General features: G+C 39.4%; 1 protein-coding gene across 3 annotated transcripts in view; it reads right to left on the bottom strand.

Annotated features, from left to right (window-relative positions):
* GABRB1 (gamma-aminobutyric acid type A receptor subunit beta1) overlaps positions 1–20,326 on the bottom strand; it is a 370,873-nt gene that overhangs the window by 4,248 nt on the left and 346,299 nt on the right. For all 3 annotated transcript variants that reach the window (XR_009220962.1, XM_058546998.1, XM_058546999.1), the window contains one exon: positions 16,249–16,493. Coding sequence is in view for 2 of the 3 variants with exons in the window: in XM_058546998.1 (XP_058402981.1) it covers positions 16,249–16,493 (245 nt within the window). In the remaining variant the exon portion in view is untranslated. The remainder of the gene's footprint in view (positions 1–16,248; positions 16,494–20,326) is intronic.

The following is a 20,326-nucleotide window of genomic DNA, read 5'->3' as shown; positions in this document are numbered from 1 at the left end:
CGAGTTTGAAATTCTTCCAAGGGCAGCCCAGGCAGCTGTGTTTAAATCTAGTGTTAGTAGCACAGTGCCTGACTTACAGTAAGTGCTCTATAAACGCTTTCGAATGAGAGTGAGGTTAATCTCCATAAGCACTTGTTGAAAGCCCACGGTATAAGTAGGCAGGCAAAAGAGCCAGGGGATGAAAGAGATAGAGAAGAACATAGGAGGAGGCAAAGACAAAAAAGAGAGAAAGAACACTACAGAGGGTAGATGTGATGCTGCTACCTCGTAGAGAACTAGGATTTATTGAGTGTCCACCATGTGCCTAGCATTATGGTACATGCTTTGTTTATATTACTTGTTTAAAACTTACAACAAGCTGCCTCTAGTTTACTCCCCTAGGAAGTGCCAGACCTGAGATTACAACCCATGTCCTGTCTGATTCGAAGCTCATGTACTTTTTCTGAGAAACAACCACTTCGTAGTCCTTGGCCTTCACCACATCCCACAGTGAATTTAGTGGTGCAGTTGAGAGCTTTAAGCTTCAAGTTAGTTGGAGAGAGAAGTGGTGACTGACTGGCTTCTCTCTCTCCATTCTCATCTGTCATCATTTCCCCCAGTGAGGCATTTTGCTCTAGTCTAACTGAGCTACCCATCATGCCCTCACTGGCACATCTACTGGTGTCTTTATTCAAGGGGTTATTATTAATTTTTGTTGTTGTTGTTAACTACTATTTATTGAATCCTATTGTGTAGCTTATCTCAGTTATTTCTCATAGCAACCTTATGAAATATATAATATTATCCTAGTTCAGCAGATAGGGAAATGGACTCAGAAAGCTTAAGTAAATTGTCTAAGATTAAATAGAATAAGTGCCCAATTTGGGAATAAAACACAGGATACTCTTTGTCTCGAATACAGTTTTCCCTTTTTGCATGTTAATCAACATCTTTTCGTCAAGGCTTAATTTAAATCCTGCTTCCTCTATGTACCTGCGTACCTTCCCTGATCACAGTAACTTCAAGAACCTCCTCTCTTTCTTTCTCTTTCAACAAATATTGAGTGCTTACTATGTGCCAGATACAATGCTAGGTGTCAAGGGTGTGTGTGTGTGTGTGTTGTGTATAGTAAGTTTATGGTTTAAAAGGTCATGCATATGAAAATTTATGTTACTAAAGAGGATGGTAGGGTTGGCGTGAGAAGGAGCAAAGTGCTGAATTCATTAGAAAACAGAAAAATACATTAGAAGATAAGGTGGTGCACATGATTTTGCTAGGTACTGTGGAGTTCCAGTCAAGAGAATCATAAAACATGGATTTTGCCCCTGAATAATAATCTCCTTAGAGATACAAGAATAACACATAATATTGGGAGTGACAATAGTTTTTAACCAAATGCTAAATGCTACAGTATAGATCATGATTAGGGATTCATAAAAGTGATAAATCATTGGGGGTCATGGAAGGCTTCACGAAGGAGATGTTGCTTTTATTGGGTCTTAAAGGATGGGTAGAGGACAGAACAAAGGATTGGGAGTTGAAAACTATATTCTCATCCTTGTTTTGTTATTAACTCGGTTTCTTCATCTATAAATGAAAGGTTTTCCCTAAGTAATCTCGAGGATTTGTTACCAATTTTTGACAGTCTTTGATTATGGAGAATATTCCAGGCAGAGGACACAGCATACTAAAAAAATACTTGTAAAACTGAATCACTTGAGCTGTACTGTATGCATCATTAAGTTACATTATTATGAAATCTCTCTAAGTAAACAAGTTGCTAGAATTTAGAATCAGCCAGTGAAGCATACAGATGCTCCTCATTAAACAGAAGTCATGGCAAACAAGTTACATTTATTAAGATATTTTAGCTAATCTTGGTGCAGGCTCAAATGCACTTATAAATTGCATGAGGTTTATTAGAGTGTGCAAATCCCCCAAAATGTTCTGTCATTGAGCTAGAAATCATAGCTTTAAGTGGTTTGACATATAAAATAATGAATCCAATTTTGCCTCTACACATGAAAGCTGATTTCATTACTGTATAGTTAAACCAACATTACTGTGTTCTTTATTAGGAAAATTTAAGAAACGTCATATAACAGTTCTTGCCCACCTGCAGCCTTTCTCCTATACAGTCTAGGACTTATCCTAAAAGCTGGTTCTACAGACTCTCTGAGAGAGAGAGAGAGAGAGAGAGACAGAGACAGAGACAGAAAGTGTGTGTGTGTGTGATGGCATGCTCCTATATTTCTTCTGAGGTGTGAGATTTCATCCTTCACCCTCCAAGATTTTTGCTGCCCAGTAAGGTGGATGTGTAGTAGCCACACCACTGCTGACATCAGTCAGTTTCTGATTGGCTCTTCCCTAAACCCTGTCCCTTGAAGAAGAGTGGCTTTCCCTTCACCTCAACCATATAAGGACACCCAAGGTATCCTTACAGCCACAAGCTGGCACAGCTTTCCAAAAATAATATCCATGGGGTAAGTGGCCATTGTTTTTTCACATCTTCAGAAGCAGCAAGGAGCCATGCTGTGCATTGCTTCAACATCTGCGATGGTCAAACACTGTCTAGTTACTAAGGAAATATCAACATCTGAATTGGACACAATCCAGACATCAAAGATTTTAAAACCTTGAAGCAAAAGGAAGTGAGGCAAATGAAAATGTCGACACACTGGATTTCTGGTGCAGACATTGACTAACAGATTTCCTGAAGCATTGCTGATGTTGAAATAACTGTCCAGTGGGATAACCATTCCCTACTCCTCATGTTGCCATAAGAGAAGGGACTTTCCACTCCAATACCCCGGAGACAAGCTAAGGGAGGAACACTTCCAGCTTCTTTTCTTTCTCCTCTTTCACTGTTCCTCACTAACCTATCTGATGGATACATTTGGAAGAAGGAGGCAGGCATACTTGGCTCTGGGCCTTCTAGATTTCTCTCTCCCTCTGATCTGCTTCCAGAGACGGTGCAATCCAGTTAGGTATGTGCATGCTGAACCTTCTGCGTTGGTGGGTCAGACCTGCAATTGTTTGGTGGTTCCAGTGGTTGGGGAGGGAAGTCTGTCTAATGTTTGGGGGAATGGCTGCGTTCTGTTAACCACGTATTCCTCAAACCAACCAAGCAGCATCACTGATGCTTTTTTTTTTTAAGTTTAGAGCATCATTGAACCTAAACTGAGAGTAAATAAATACAATTATTATTAAGGCTTCAGGAGGGCTTATAAATAAACTTTCTTTCTTCCCCTTCAGCTAGATGATCAAAATGTGAGCTTTGGATGACTAACAAAGGGGAGCAGAGAAGGTGACTTTAGATCTGCAGCCCTAAGGGCTTGCCAATACTTCATCCTCAACCCACTCCCTACTAGACAGGCATATTTTATGTGCTGCAAGAGGTAATTTTAGGTGTATCATGGATAAACTTTTAAAATGTTAATAGTTCACTCATTCACTCACTCATTCACTCAATAAATGTTGACTGAGTGCCTACAATGCATCAGGCACTGTTCCAGACACTCATGAAGAAATCAGCCCCTCTATATGCTGTAGGGCATCATGTTCCCCATCATAGAAATTTAAAGATCTCAGCTAACAAATCTTGTACTCTCTTGTGACTCACTCTAACTCCTATTGGTTCTAAATGTTTTACTGGACAAATGCTGTGACCTCTTTTAAACAAAGGTTATTAGTTCTCTTCCCAACAGACTTATTGAAGTTTGCTCACTTGTGACCACGAAATCCTCCTTCTCCTTGCCTGCTGAGGCCTTCTTTCATATTCCCTCCTGAAGATCTCCTTGAGGCCTGCTGACCTCAGGCAAATCTTGGAGGGGCTCACATATAAAGAAAAGCCTGAGATTTTGCTGCATAGAGACCTGAGATGGGGAGAGGCAATCCAGCTTCTCCTTCCTCCCTGCAATGCGGTGCTTATCCGTCACAATGTCTTGTTCTTAAATTCTGAGGACACAACAGTCCTGGGAAGATAATAGTGAACAAAACAGACACAGTTCTTAAACTACTGGCACTTACATTTAAAAAAAATTTATTATTATTATTTTTTTGCTGAAGATTTGCCCTGCGCTAACATCCGCTTCCAATCTTCCTCTTTTTTTCTTTTATGTGAGCCACTGCCACAGCATGGCCACTAACAGACGAGTGGTGTGGGTCCCTGCCTGGGATCTGAACTTGGGCTGCTGAAGTGGAGCACATGGAACTTAACCACCAGGGGCTGGCCCTGGCACTTACATTTTTATGGAGGAAAACAAGCAATACCCTCTTTCCCCATAAAATTAATTTTTAAAAATTGAGTAGCATTATGAAGAAAATAAAACAGCTGTATATATTGTTCTTAATGTATGTTGAAAAATATAACCAGCACACTAACTTGGTGATTTTGTGCGTGTTTTTCATAACATTACACGTATCCTCATATTTCATTATAATGAGTGAAAAGTGTGAAGTAATTCACATTTCCCTTTTTCTCCTAGACCTTACTAAGGACAGCCTATACACGGATGTTTAAAGATGTCCCAATCTTAAAATGGCCAGAGCAAAATTCTTGGTCCTCCTTCTTCTTATTCAACTTGTTCCTCCTCTTAAGTGTCCCACTAAAATGTTGCTCCAGGAAGGCAGGGACTTTGTCTTATTCACTACTGTTTCTCCAAAGCTGAGAAAAGTGCTTGGCATAAAGGAGCATTCAATCAATATCTACTGAATGAATGAATGAATGATAATACAGGTGGTAAAAAGGCATGATGGTTAATTTTATGTGTCAACTTGGCAAGTCTATGGTGCCCTGTTGCTTGGTTAAGCAGTAGTCTAGACATTGCTGTGAAAGTATTTTGTAGATGTGATTGACATTTTCAATAGGTTACTGTAAGTAAAGGAGATTCCACCTGATGATGTAGGTGGCCTCATCCAATCACTTAAAAGTCTTAAGAGCAAAAACTGAAGTTTTCCAGAGAAAAAGAAATTCTGCTTCAAAACTATAACATAGAAATTTCACCTGAGTTTCCGGCATGCCCAACAGATTTCAGACTTGCCATTCTCCACAATTGCATGAGCCAATCCCTTAAAATAAATCTCTTTTTGTATGTGTGTTGGTTCTCTTTCTATTGGTTCCATGTCTCTGGAGAACTCTGACTGATACAAAGGGTATGCAAAAATCATGAGGGTGACTGACATCCAGAAAACTCTGATGTGGTGCCTGTATTTCTTCCCTCCATAGGACCCATAAGCAAACATGCATGTTCATTTTCTAGCTTAGATTTAGCCTTTTTCCCACCCCTTCCATCTCACTCACCCTCTCCTTCTCTCTGCCCCCAACATTCCCAAACAGTACCTTAGGCTGTGAAAAAAGTTGCCACTCACTGAATTTAACTGTTCTGGATATTTTCAATATGTAAGTATAGCAGAACTCATTTCAGTGTAATTGGAATAAATAAAATCTTGTTTTTAGTGGCAGTTTTAAAGCCCTGTTGACAAATATCTCTGGGCTCAATCTACCTGGCAAACAGAAGGTTACTTCCTTCTTACTAGTCAATTCAATTAGATTCATATTTACTGAGTGGTACTTAAGTACAGAGTAGGAAGCCAAGTGAAGTGATGCTGGCTGCAGAATGAGCTGCCCTCCAGAAGCTTGCAGTCTACTTAATGAGGGTGTCCAGGGCGAGTGGCTGCCTTCACCTGCAGAGAGCAGAGAGCCGCACAGCCACATCCTCCATCTGCCCATCCCGCTCATATAACGTACCACCTTTGTGATGTCACTGTCAATCATTAGCTCTCACCAGGGCTGCCAAACCTCGATCCCTTGGCCTTGAATTCCTGAAATTTTTTTTTTTTGAGGGAGGGAGACAGAGGATGGGAGGCTTTGCTGGAGATGATTTGCCTGTCTGTTTGCATGTCCTGACTACCAGTGGCGGAAGTGGAAACTTAAATATCATTTCTAGAAGCAATAGAAAGTTAAGTATAAACCTACACAAATCTAAAGAAATACATATTATATTATTCAGGAAATAGAGAAAGAAAAAGACAAAGATAAAATGAAACAATTAGCAATTTTCCAGAACATTATTCAGGTTGATAAATTTATCCTGCACTCCTTTCTTTGTCTCATTCTCCCATCCAGTGTATGAGCAGGTCCTAATGGCTCTACTTTTAAATAATCCTGATTCTGACCACCTCTCCCCACCATCACCGCTTGCCGCATAGCTGATCTTTTTTTCCAGAATGCAGCCCTGTGGTCTTTTCTCTACATGGCAGCTGGAGTGATCCTTTCAAAATGTAAAACAGACCATGTCTCCTCTGTTTAAATCTTCTAGCTCCTTCCCAAGATATAGAATAAAATCCAAATTTCTCGTCTGAATCCACAAAGCAATATGTGATTTGGCTCCTGCAGGCCCCCCTACCCTCATTTCCTACCACTCTGCCCCTTGGGCTCTCTACTCCTTTTGTTGGTTTTGTTGGCATCCCTTGATGCTCCTAGGTCCTCAGGGCACTTTTACTTGTCCCTTTCTCCTGGAATGCTCTTGCCCAGATGGTTACGTGGCTAGCTTCTCATCACCTTCTGCACCATAATTATCATCATCTACTATGGTATCATCTATTTATTTACACATTTGTCGATGACCTCACCTGAAATGGAAGTTCCAAGAGGGCAGCTGCGTTTTTTTTTTTTTTTTTTGTGAGGAAGATCGGCCTGAGCTAACATCTGCAAATCGTCCTCTTTTTGCTGAGGAAGACTGGCCCTGGGCTAACATCTGTGCCCATCTTCCTCCACTTTATATGGGATGCCGCCACAGCATGGCCTGACAAGCGGTGCATCGGTGCGCGCCCGGGATCCGAACCAGCGAACCCCGGGCTGCGGCAGCGGAGCGCGCACTTAAGCGCTAAGACATGGGGCCTGCCCAAGGGCAGCTGCTTTTGTGTTACTGTTGCTGTTCATCACTGTATAGCTCCCTTGCTCTTCCAGAACTGAACTTGAGAGAGTCCTAAGGAGGGGCTGAGTAAATGTCTGCAGAATGAGAAACTCAGACTTGGAGGCATCTCTCTGAGCTCTGTTTGAGTTTCAATGACCAAGGATGCTGAGTGGCTGGAATCTCTAGGGCTGTGGTTCTCAGACATTATTGTGTGTCCTAATCAATTAGGAAACTTGTTAATTGTGTGTCCAAATCAATTAGGAAACTTGTTAAAAATACAGATTTGTGGGGCCGGCCCCATGGCATAGCAGTTAAACGCACGCGCTCTGCTTTGGCGGCCCGGGGTTTGCAGGTTCAGATCCTGGGCATGCACTGATGCACTGCTTGTCAAGCCCTGCTGTGGCGGTGTCCCATATGAAGTAGAGGAAGATGGGTATGGATGTTAGCCCAGGGCCAGTCTTCCTCAGCAAAAAGAGGAGGATTGACGTTGGATGTTATCTCAGGGCTAATCTTCCTCATACACACAAAAAGAAAAATACAAATTTGAGCTGCTCTCATTCTAGACTAAGGTTTTCCCAGTCTGCATTTGTACACGCATTCCAGGGGTTGGTTTTGCTGTACCTGACCTTTAGCTGAAGTCATGACAGATAGAAAATCCATAAAGCAGTTACCTTATTTCCAGACAACTAAGAATTAATCCCAAATATGCACTGTTCAAGCCTGAGAAATACACGGTTAGGGAGTAATTTCTTAAGTTGACGTTAGTGGGAATTTTTTGAGCTTTGAGTAGAGAATGATGGAAACAAGAAACTAGAAACTATTTTATGTGTAGGGGCATTTTATATATGGGCAAAGCATTCACTGATTGCTTAGGGAGTCCCAATATGTGAAATGAGTGCTTTTTACAATTAAATATAAAATGCATTATAACCAGCAAATTCATTCAATTCTGAATGATGCAAATAAGGGCCATTTTTCGGATTCATCTTCAGTGAATTCCCTTAAAATATTCATCCAAAATGTCATCAGTAATGTTTTGCACTTCAAGTCCAGAAAACAATGATTTTGACCAGAGTAATGATTGCCTTCCACATAGTTGAAAATGAGATACTGAGGATGTGTAATGTCAATGTGTGTGTGAATGTCTTGGGGCTCGTGGAATACTACACCCAAGTGGATAGGTCCTTGTTACTATATCACATTAGGTAGAATCTTCTTACTGCATCAGCCAAGGTTTTCTAAGACAATCACTGCACTTTTACACTTCACTCCTCCCGACTGGAGCTTATGAATGAAAGGTGGAGCAGAGTTATCAATCACCTTAGATTCTAACATAGGGATGTCAAGAGAAGGGAATTGCTGGGAAAAGATATGTTAGGGTCACTTAAAAGTATCAACACAGGTTGAAAGCAATCTATTAATAACACACATATATTGTTACCACTGACTGTCCCCAATTAAGTAAATGTCCATCATTGGAAAATATTTGTTATAGATATTATTTAATTTTGAAAGGTTTCAAACAGTTCTCAATTTGGGAAATGCTTTAAAAAATTGTTTTAGTAGGAGCTGGCCACTGGTGTGGTGGTGAAGTTCGTGTGCTCTGCTTAGGTTGCCCAGGGTTTGCGGGTTTGGATCCTGGGCACGGACATATACACTGCTCATCAAGCCATGCTTGGTGGTGTCCCACATACAAAATAGAGGAAGACTGGTAAAGATGTTAGCTCAGGGCCAATCTTCCTCACTAAAAAAAAAATAAAAAAGAAAAAAAGTTGTTTTTGTAACAGTAGGAATATAATAGGAAAAAAGTTCCCAATTACACATGAATTCTAAGAGCATGCCTGTTTGGTTTTGTAATTAATTCATTAGTTCACTTATTATTTTAAAAGTCATTTAAGTGCTTGATTTGTGCTAGGCTCTGTGACAGGCATTGAAATACCAAAAATGGAATATACATAATCTGCATTCAAGGCCTACTTTGTTATTCTTTATAGCAGTTGTTATTACCCGGCATTGTACATGTGTTTGTGCATGTGATGTTCATTGTCTGTCTTTCCCATCCAAATGTAAGCTTTTGTTTTATTAATTGCTGACTATATCTTCAATCATAGAGAGTATTCATATGGTAGGAAGTCATTAAATATTTGTTAAGTTAAATAAAAAAAGAGGTAAGCATAAGGTGCTGTGGAAAGCTACAGGAGGACTCAGCTGAGGAACAAGGGAAAACATCAGTTAAGAGGTGAATTCTGGGGATCAAGTCAAACAAGTTTCTGAAGAGTGAAAACATTGCAATTTGGGAAAGTTGTATTTTAATTCTGGAACAAAGAGTGTGTTGGTGAAGGCGAGAGGGAGGAGAAATGAGGCAGAAAGGGAAAGCAGAATGAGATCACAGTGGGTCTTGGATCCCACGTTAAGGAGTCTAGATATTTTCCTTTAGGCAAAGACTCTGAGATGGGTTGTAGTAGATACCTATTGGTTTGACACGTATGATTCCATTCAACCTTCCTCTGATACCATTGGCCTGACACTCCTTTGGAGTGTGTGGTTGAGATGAGCCTGACCGCATCTTCTAGGCTATAGGGACAGACATGTGACCCAGACTTGAGCATCCAGTGTTTTCCATCTTCATGGTCAGAGGGATTGATTTCTACATGAGGATATGATTCAAGCCGGTCCAACAAGACTGACTCCTAGGACTTTTTTGTTAGAACTATTGGGTATAAGAGAGTATTTTTGTGCTAGGGTAGTAGAGAGCTCTGACACTTTAAACTTGGAGGTTTGGGACCACCATGAGGGAAGGGACTACTGAAAATGAAGCCAATATAAAGGAAAACAGAATTAAGAGATGAAAAGAGATACTTTATGATGACACTGTTTGAACATCTGGATATAGCCACATGTGAAACTAGAGCCATGCCCGAACCTTTCAGTTGTGTGGGCCAACCTCTGCCTCCTTTTTTTCTTGAGCCAGTTAAGTAAGTTTGATTTCTTTCTCATTCACAAAAGAATCCTAGCTGTTTGGTTATAAAAGATAATGGACTCTAGAAGCCAGAGAGAAAATGAAAGAGAGAGAGAGAGAGAGAGAGAGAGAGATTTTGAGATTCCCAGAAAGGAAAATAAGACTGCTGAAGACTCTGGAAATTAACTAGATTAAGCAAAGACTAGAGAACAAAATGTGGACCAAGCCAGACTTGGGTAGGGGCTTGAGGGCTAACGAGGTTCCTGAACTGTTAACACAGGCTGTCATTAGAAATCAAAGGTCTTGCCTGGATTTCTGCAGAATCCAAGATGCTAAATCAGAATGATTAAAGTTTCATCAAAGGCTGAGGGCAGTGTCCTAGTTGGCCTGAGGGCGAGGCAGTGATGTGGGACCTGGCCGAGTCTCAAAGGCTCATATAAGTTATTGAGCTGTTCTAAGCTAGACTTAGGAGAGACCTGTTTACTTTTACGATGCCTGTCTTCACATGCATTTTGTATCTTGGAATTAATCATAATACAGAGCTGATTTACATTTAGAAAGTTGTCTGAAAGTAAAGATGTTTGAAAGTGTCCGTGACTCACCACAAGGAATAGGAATGGGAGGAAAGAGGACGGATTACAGTTTCAATATCTGATTCTGAAGGGAAAAATTCTATTAGTTGACTGTTGGGGTTGCAACTGCATATTTGGTATGAATCTTTGGCAGATTCCACCAGTGTCTGCCATGACTTAGAATGATTTTGAATCAGTCCCTGATCATAGAGCGCCAGTGCAACCATTCCATCTTAGGTGGATCTATTTGCAAATGGGCAGGCATTGTGGCAAACACACAACCGTATAAGTTCCAGGTTAGTATAAAAATGGCCCAGAAGTAGCTCACTTACAGCCTAGTTGTACTGTGAAAACTATCTTTCAAAACTCCAAATACCATCTCTAGTTTCAAATGATGCCTGAGGGGTTCATGAATCTACAGTCTTTATCACCTTGGAGGTTGAAACTCTCCTAATGTCTGGATTCAGCATCTGTACTCATATAAAAAGATGCTTCAGCACAGCTGGTGGAAATATAAATCAAGAAAGAGCAAGCACCTCTGGAACTTCAGTACAGATACCCCTTGATATGACTGCCCAGCCAAGGCTATCAAAGGTAATGTGTAATAAATGAACAAGGCCGCTCGATGTTCTAGGGTACCAGGGCAAATGTTAGGGATCCTTCAAATGAAACTTGTCTGCCACCACAGCACATATGTCATTTGAATTCAACTGTTTACAAGTATCTAAAAGGAAAGAGGAGGATCATCCAACCATTGTATGTAGGAAAAGCCTAAAATAATTTTTTATTTTTTAATTTAACCAGGTGGTAGCATTTTTAAATACCACACAGGTTGCATTATTATCTTAACTGCTGGAGATGATGCACTGAACAGATGAAATAATATACTTGCTTGTTATTGACACATTGTCTGAGCCTCTGGTTTTAGAAGAGGATAAGAGAGTTAGGAACTGGAAAACCTACGCAGCTGCAGGGATGATTACAAATTGCCTGAGATGATAACACTGCATTATTGTTCCATCTAAGTATGAAAAAGTTTATAAAATCTTAGTCACAGCACTTCTTAGAAGATTATGTCTGTCTGATGTTATATGACGTGATTCAGAAAGAATAGCAGAGATTGATATAGAACATGCTTTAAAAAATGTTAAAAATCAAAGTGATAGAAATAGTAAGGAAGTCTGGGGCAGAAGTTAAAGTGGGCTATAGATAGTCTCTTTTTCTTACTTATCAATATATAAGCATTTTATAAAACATTATGATGTAATGCTCAATGCCTCGTCTTGAATGGAGAAGGCCTATGTAGCATTCATTCATTCAACAAGTGTTTATTTGGTTTTTTCTCTGTTCTAGCCACCGAGGAAAGAAAAATAAACGTAATAGAAAAGGACCTTGGTGCCAATCTTAGGGAAGCTTGCAGTCTAACAGAGAGATAGACATTAAAAAAATAATTACCTGAATAAACATATACTCACTATTGTGATTGAGTCCTATGGTGGAAAAGTACACAATGGCCACGAGAACATATAACAAGGGTACCGAATATAAGCCAACAGTGGGGCTGTCAGTTAAGGCATCCCTGAGGTAGTAGCATTTCTGATAAGAACTGATGCAATGGAAAAATTGGGAGAAGGCCAATATTACCTCAATTTCACTATTCCTTTCTTCTGTTGTGTAAAACCTGATGCTAATCCATCTCACGAATTTTTCAATTCTATGATTTTCATTGGTTCTTTTTTATAGTTCCAGTTCCTTTTCTGATATTTCTCATCTCTTCATATATTCATCTTTTCCTATGGACTTTATTTTAAACTTTTTATTTTGAAATTATTGTAGTAGCTTCTCCCATTGATTACATATTATTTAACTATTGTACAATATCCAAACTGACATAGGTATAAAGTGTATGTAGTTCCATGTAATTTTATTACACGTGTAGATTCATTTAGCCAGCACTGCAATCAAGATACAAAACTATGTCACCACTGCTACCCCTTTATAATCAATCACTCCCATCTCCCCCACCCCCGCCACTCTCACTAACTCTTGGCAACCATTGATCTGTTCTTCATCTCTCTAGTTTTGTTATTTTAGGAGTATTATATAAATGGAATCATACGGTATGTAATCTTTCAGGATTGGCTTTTTCACTCAGCATAATGCCCTTGAGATCCATCCAAGTTGTTGCATAGATCCGTAATTCATTGCTTTGTGTTGGGCTAGTATTCTACGGTATGAATGTACCACAGTTTGTTTAACCGTTCACCTGTTATAGGATATTTTGGTTGTGTCCAGTTTTTGGCTATTTTCTGTGAACTTCTAAATTATAGTTATTATTATTATTAATTATAGTTCTTATTTTTTTAAGCCAACATCTGAGACTTTTGCAGCTTTCTTTCTATTGACTAAATTTTTTCTCTTGACTATAGGCATGTTTTCCAGGTTCTTCTCATATCTGGTAATTTTTTATTATATACTAGGTATATTGACAATGCACTGTGGAGACTCTGGATTCCGCTATCTTCCCTGACAGATGTTGAGTTTTGTTTTAATAGGTAGTTACATTACTAATAGATCACCTAGAACATGTAGAGGCTTGGTTTTATGTGTGGTTAGAATGAGTCTATTATAGTTTTTCCTGTAACTCAAGAGGAATCCCTTATTCTTGTGACTTAGTCTTTACTCCTAAGGTGTGATCCTTTGGGGGTTTTAGTGGAAAGCCTAATATATTTACCAACCAGCCCTAAATGGCTGGATTCAAACTCCAAACTCTGACTTTGATATGGTGGATAACAGCTGAAATTTCTATTCATTGCTTTTTTTTCAGCCTTTCGGCTGCTTTTCCCTTCTGAACTTCTTGGCATTTTACCTGTACATCTGTAGTTCAGGAATCAACCAAGGATTCACGGGAAGTTTATTCACAGATTTTGAGTTTCTCCTGTGGCTCACTTTATAAAATCTCCAGGAACTCGGAAAGTATCAAACTCCATGCTCTGATTCATTAGACCAATAAAACTGCAGTTTTTTGCTGAAGTTTTGCTGTCCCACATCCCCCAGACTGGGGAGTGGCCTCCGTGGAAAAGCTGTATAAACACAGATTTCACACAGTGTAGTTTTCTTCGTTTGAGGGTTGAGTCGCTGCCAGTTTTTGCTTGTTTTGAATTACTCTCCCATGTCTTCAAGCAGATTTTAAAAATATTGCTCAGGGTTTGTAATTTTTAATCTATAGAAGGGTTAGTCTGATACAAACTCCTACATCATGTCTTAAGATGATTTGTTTTTGAATTTTGGCATAACTTTGTCTACTTATGTTTCTATGAAAAGCATTTGTGGAGTTCCTAATCTAGCCTTCCATGGATAAAAACACATTTTTTCTTTTTTAAGAGTTTCATCTCCTGGTAATTGAGGGATTTTTCTATGCTTTCTCCTGGAATTCAAATAAAAAAAGTCAATTCTCCTGGAATAAACGTTTCCTGATTTGAGACCCAATGAAATCTCACTACGTTTAAGCCCAGGTTTACTCAAACAGCCTGCTTATGAAATAAAGATCAGCTAGGTGGGAATATTTTACTTATTTACTAGCCAGTCACAAAGTCCTCTTCAGAGCAATATATATGATACATCTTGCTATGAAATGACATGTGAGGCTTTCCTCCTGCCTTTATTTGTCCCTTAGCACCTTAGAAAAGTTCTCATATCCCGGGGTGGAATCAAAGCACATGTCCAAAGAGTATGGTTAAAGTTTGTTATATAATCTTTTTATTTTATCAGAATAAATAGATTTCAGTTTGCTTGGCCTTTCCATTTAATTACTTCTCTAGAGAACATTGCTTTTCTAGCCAATTGAAAGGCCCTGTTTTCTCCTTTTTACCTTCCCAAATTCTACCTATTTTTGAGTGTTCATTCAGTTTATAGCTTCTAAATTTTCCTACCAGTGAACCTATATCACTTTATTTATGTAGGGCTTTCTCCCATGATATATCAATTAATACATATTCCAAGCCATGCAGATGACTAGCTAGTAGGTTTAGAAGACAACTGAGATGGGGATGGAAATAAAAAAGAGGTGGCCTTGAAAACTACTGCGAAAATACTTGTAAAGCTGGTGTGGTTACAATCAGACAATAGGAAGCTTCTTCCTCTTAGATTTACTCCCAACTTCGATTTGCTGGAAGTTACACAGCCAGTAAGTGGCAGAGCTAGGAATCAAACCCAGGCAATTTGATTCCATTCTCATTTCATAATCCAATCACCTCATAAGAGTATAATTTCCTTTTCCACCAAGATCAGGAGATTCTCAGGGGCATTCTCAGGAGATTATCATGCCAACTCCTTCTCCTATAGCATCAACCATAGTGTTTCACACAAGAGTAAAAATTTATTTGAATGTGTTGTTTTGAATTTTGACCATTTGGCTGAATCTGTATGTTTTCTTCGCTTATAACTTTTTAATTACCTGGCATCGTTTGTTCATATTTGATATCCTACTAAAGAGCATGAAGATACACCTTGAAGATTCATAATTTGGCTTCTGCTTGATTCTGCAACCACATCTCCTACTACTCTCTTTTCTCCCTCACTTACTATACTCTTGCTACCTTGGTCTTCTCTCAGTACTTTAACACATCAAGCAATTCCCTTGTAGCTGCTATTTCCTTTGCCTAGAATGGACATGGCGTGGTTAGCTGCTTCTCATCACTTAAGTCTCAGATCAAATGGCAATTCCTCAGGGAGGTCTGCCTGATCACCTGATCAAAGTTCCCTGTTACCTCGCATCTGACCCAAATCATTCTTTTGCCCATTACTCTGTTTTACTTTCTTCATAGCCCTATTACCTGAAATTATCCTCTTGATACTAGTTTCTGTGTTTGTTGCCTATATTCCCTTGTTAGAATCTAAACCCCATGAAGGTAGGAACTTTGTCTCATTCAGAGCAGTATCCCCAAAACTCAGAACAGCTCCTATGAAAAAATATTTGAATTGCCACCCTGTGTACCATCTTGACAACAATTTGTAGTGGATAAATATTTCAATGTGAATAATTTTAAATTGATTTCAGTGAAAAATGGCATAGAAGTAGAGGCTACAGAGTTTTTTAAAAGAATAAACAGAGCATTAATTTTAATTTAATTTCATCCAGTGAGAGCACATGTCATAAAATCTGCCAACGTAAAACAAAAGAAAAATAGCAACAGTGTCTTGTATAATGATAAGAGCCAATACTTATTGAGTATTCCAGGTGTTGTTCCAAATACTACCCTTAAAAAAAAGCCTCATCTAGCCTCTCACAACAACTCTGAGAGATAAGTATACTACAGTAATCTCCATTTTATGGATGATGACACTGAGAGCAGAGTTAGATAAAGAGTTACATAGGTTGATTTTCTTGAGGTTATAAAGCCAGTAAGTGGCAGAGCTGGGAATCAAACTCAGGCAATTTGATTCTAGCCTGTGATTATACCTACTGTGCTATATTGCCTCATTTCCACTTAACAGTAGAGTTTATTCACTTTAGTTTCTCTCATTTATTTATCAAGCAGGTCTGGCATTATTCTTTTGCGTATAGTTTTACAACTGTAAGGTTTAGAATAAAGAATAATGGACTTGAAGTTGAGTTTTAGGTCCAAGCATGTTATTAATCTATGTCACCTTCAACCTAACTTCTTCAATCCTTGGTTCTCAAATATGTAAAATAAGGGGTTATTTGAGCCTTATTAAAGATGAACTGATATTTTATAGCTTTTTTCTATTATGACAGCCCTGAGCACTATGCCGCTGATAAATGTTGGAAGAATATTGTTAGGAATATTTAATGTATTACCTGGACTTTATTCATCTCCAGCCTGTTCTTCTCATTGGCGCTCTGGTCTTGTTTGCTAGCTCCCTTTTTCTGAGGGCCTTTTCCAAAGAAGATGTAATTGACAAAGGCATATTCCAGCAGAGCCAGGAACACAAACACAAAGCAGCCCATCAGGTAAATATCAATCGCTTTGACATAAGGGATCTTTGGCAGGGTTTCCCTGAGGTGAGTGCTGATGGTCGTCATTGTCAGCACCGTGGTGATTCCTATGAAACAGAAAGACACAGCTTAGCCAAATGCACTTGTTAAGCTGCCCTTTTTAAGATTGAGAGGACAGATGACAGTCCCTTATACGTGCTCCAGAATGATGGCAGTGATGCAATAAACCACTGGGCAAAAAGGGCAGACATTTTGAAAGACAAACCTGCAGCTCCCTACATGGTCTGTGAACAAACCATAAAATAGGATGCACTGTTAGTGGAGAGTTGAAAACTGTTATTTTAAAAAATAATGCACAAAGGAAAAAGAAAAGTAGATGGAAAGGCACATCAAAATCTCATTGATATGCTTACTGCTTACTGCCAAATGCCCCTTATTCTGTTACATGCCATCTCTTTCTTCTTCCTTCTCTCAGCATCTCCCTCATCTCCTAAATCTGTCCTTGTGATAATAGTCCCCATGGCAGCCACTACTGAGCTGAAAGTTGGTGACTGGTTTGAGGAGACGTACTTCATTGTGTGAATCTATAATACATCCAGGTCAGAAGGTCAGTATTGCTTTTTAAAATAATAATGTATCATTCATAGTGAGACAACACCAAAAGAAGAATCAAATAAGAAAGTTCATGATTTGCATCAAATACTTGACCTATGTATTTTCTAGGTATAATATAATCTTGTTATTTCATTTTTCAAACATTACCTCTAGCTCCTCAATTCCAGAGACCAGAATGAATTAGTTCCCTGGAGTCAGGAAGACTTCCTAAAAAATTCAACTTGTGGTGAGTGACGTCAGCATCATGGTGGAGTGAGCTTTCCCGTAAACTCTTCCCCCAATAAGATACAACAAAAGGAACAGTCACAGACCAACAATGGAATCCTAGACAGTGAAAAGCAGGATCGGAAAGATCCACATTGTCGCACATCTGAGAGTGGAACGTGCTGGGCCCCTGGAGGAAGTGGGGAGAGGTAAGGAGAACTCCTCTCCCTCCCCATCAGATCAGCCATCCCGGTCCGTGGGGCTCCCAGAGAGGGGGGAGGGGCAGCCCTCTGCTGGAAACTGTAGCCCTTCTGGCTCTCAGCCAGTGGGAAACTCCCACACAGAGGACTCAGAATTGCTACAGGGTACCATCAACATCTGAGCACCCCAGAGAGCGGATAACGAGGGGTGAAGGAGAAGCCCCCCATGCCAGGGACCCAGCGGGCAAAAGAGAGAGCCCCCCCTCCCCGTAAACCGGACCCTGCAGCTCAGCCGACCAGAACAGACCAAGCGACCCGGGGATCGCGGATCCCAGTGAACAGCTGGGGCAGAGTGCAGGGGGCTCAGATTACACAGCCCTTTACCCCCACACAGTGGCGGTGGGTGCAAATTACAACCAGAGATTTCCAGGATGAGAAAAAACAAAGCCAACACAAGAACCACAAAGCAAAGATACATGAAATCACCAGACCAGAAGGAAAATGACAAGCACCCAGAAACCAACCCTGAAGACACAGAAATCCATAACCTAAACTACAGAGATTTCAAAATAGCTATCACAAAAACACTCAATGAAATACAAGACAACACAGACAAACAATTCAATGAGATTAAGAGTTTCTTCACAAAAGAGATTGAAATCATAAAGAAAAACCAATCAGTGCTGATGGAGACGAGGAACACGATGGAGGAGAAAAAGGAGAATCTGGAATCTTTAAAGAACAGAGCTGACAATATGGAGGAAAGAATTAGCATTTTAGAGGATAGGAATACAGATATGCTCCAGATAGAAGAGGAGAGAGAACTAAGACTAAAAAGAAATGAAGAAAGTCTCCGAGAAATATCTGACTCTATTAGGAAATGTAACATAAGAATTATAGGTATTCCTGAGGGAGAAGAGAGGGAAAGAGGAACAGAGAGCCTATTCAAGGAAATAATAGCTGAGAATTTCCCAAATCTGGGGAAGGAGCAGGAAATACCAGTAAGCGAAGCCAACGGGTCACCTAAATATGTCAACAGGCAAAGGCCCATACCATGACACCTAGTGGTAAGGCTAGACAGAGTCAATGACAAAGAAACAATATTAAGGGCAGCTAGACAAAAACAAAAAATAACGTACAAAGGAACTCCCATCAGGCTCTCAGCGGATTTCTCAACAGAAACTTTACAGGCTAGGAGAGACTGGAATGATATATTCAAAATACCGAAAGACAAAAACTTTCAGCCAAGAATACTCTATCCAGCCAAAATATCCTTCAAATATGATGGAGAAATAGTAACTCTCCCAGATAAACAAAAGCTAAGGGAGTTCATGGCCACGAGACCCCCACTACAAGAAATACTCAAGAATGCCCTCAGGCCTGAAAAAAAGAAGAGAAAGGGAATACAAAGCTTGGAGCAAGGAGACAAATAGGTAGATAAACTCAGAAAAATAGTAGATCTTTACCAGAATAGGTTAGTAACCACTTAAATACCAAAATCAAAGATTAAAGGAAGGAATTCACCAAAAATAAATTTAACCTCATCACTGTAAACACACAGCCACAACACAAGATAGAATAATGTATAACAAGAACGACTTAGAAGGGGAAGAGGAAAGTGACTGAATTGACTTAGTATAAGGAAATAGGAGGCCATCAGATAATGGACTATCTCATACACAAGATTTTTTACACAAACCTCAAGGTAACCACTAAACAAGTAATCAAAACAAAATCACATATGATAAACAAGAGAAAACTAGAAGAGTCATAAGACAGAACAACCAAACTGATTTGGCAGTCTGAAACAAATGGGACAAGAAACAAAGGAAATGCAAAAGAACCAGAAAATAAGTGACAAAACAGCAACATCAAGCCCTCATATATCAATAATTACCCTAAATGTAAATGGATTGAACTCTCCAATCAAAAGATACAGAGTGGCAGGATGGATTAAAAAGCAGGACCCAACAATATGTTGCCTCCAGGAAACACAGGCTCAGAGTGAAAGGATGGAAGACAATACTCCAAGCTAATGGCAAACAAAAGAAAGCAGATGTTGCCATACTCATACCAGACAAAGTAGACTGCAAGATAAAACAGGTGAAGAAAGACAAAGAAGGGAAATATATAATGATAAAAGGGACACTCCACCAAGAAGACATATCACTTTTAAATATATATGCACCCAACATAGGAGCACCAATGTACATAAAGCAACTATTAACAAACCTAAAAGGAGACATTAACAACAACACAATAATAGTAGGGGATCTTAATACCCCACTTACATCAATGGATAGATCATCCAGACAAAAAGTCAATAAAGAAATAGTAGACTTAAATGAAAAACTGAACGAGATGGACCTAGTAGATATACACAGAGCACTCCATCCAAAGACAGCTGACTACACATGCTTCTCAAGCGCGCATGGAACATTCTCAAAGATAGATCATATGTTGGGGAACAAAGCAAGCCTCAATAAATTTAAGAAGATTGAAATCATAACAAGCATCTTTTCAGACCCTAATGCTATGAAACTGGAAATGAACCATGAAAAAAAAACTGGGAAAGTGACAAAAATGTGGAGATTAAACAACATGCTACTGAACAACCAATGGATCATTGATGAAATTAAAGGAGAAATCAAAAACTATCTGGAAACAAACGAAAATGAAAATATGCCATACCAAACCGTATGGGATACAGCAAAAGCGGTCCTGAGAGGGAAACTCATAGTGATACAAGTCCACCTTAACAAACAAGAAAAAGCCCAAATAAGCAACCTTAAATTACACCTAACAGAACTAGAAAAAGAAGAACAAACAAAGCCCAAAGTCAGCAGAAGGAGAGAAATAATAAAAATCAGAGCAGAAATAAATGAAATTGAGACCAAAAAAACAGTAGAAAGGATTAATGA

Source organism: Diceros bicornis, chromosome 8 (genome assembly GCF_020826845.1).
Source record: "Diceros bicornis minor isolate mBicDic1 chromosome 8, mDicBic1.mat.cur, whole genome shotgun sequence".
Lineage (NCBI taxonomy): Eukaryota > Metazoa > Chordata > Mammalia > Perissodactyla > Rhinocerotidae > Diceros > Diceros bicornis.
Note: the sequence above shows the minus strand (reverse complement) of the source record. Positions and strands in the feature narration are given on the sequence as shown.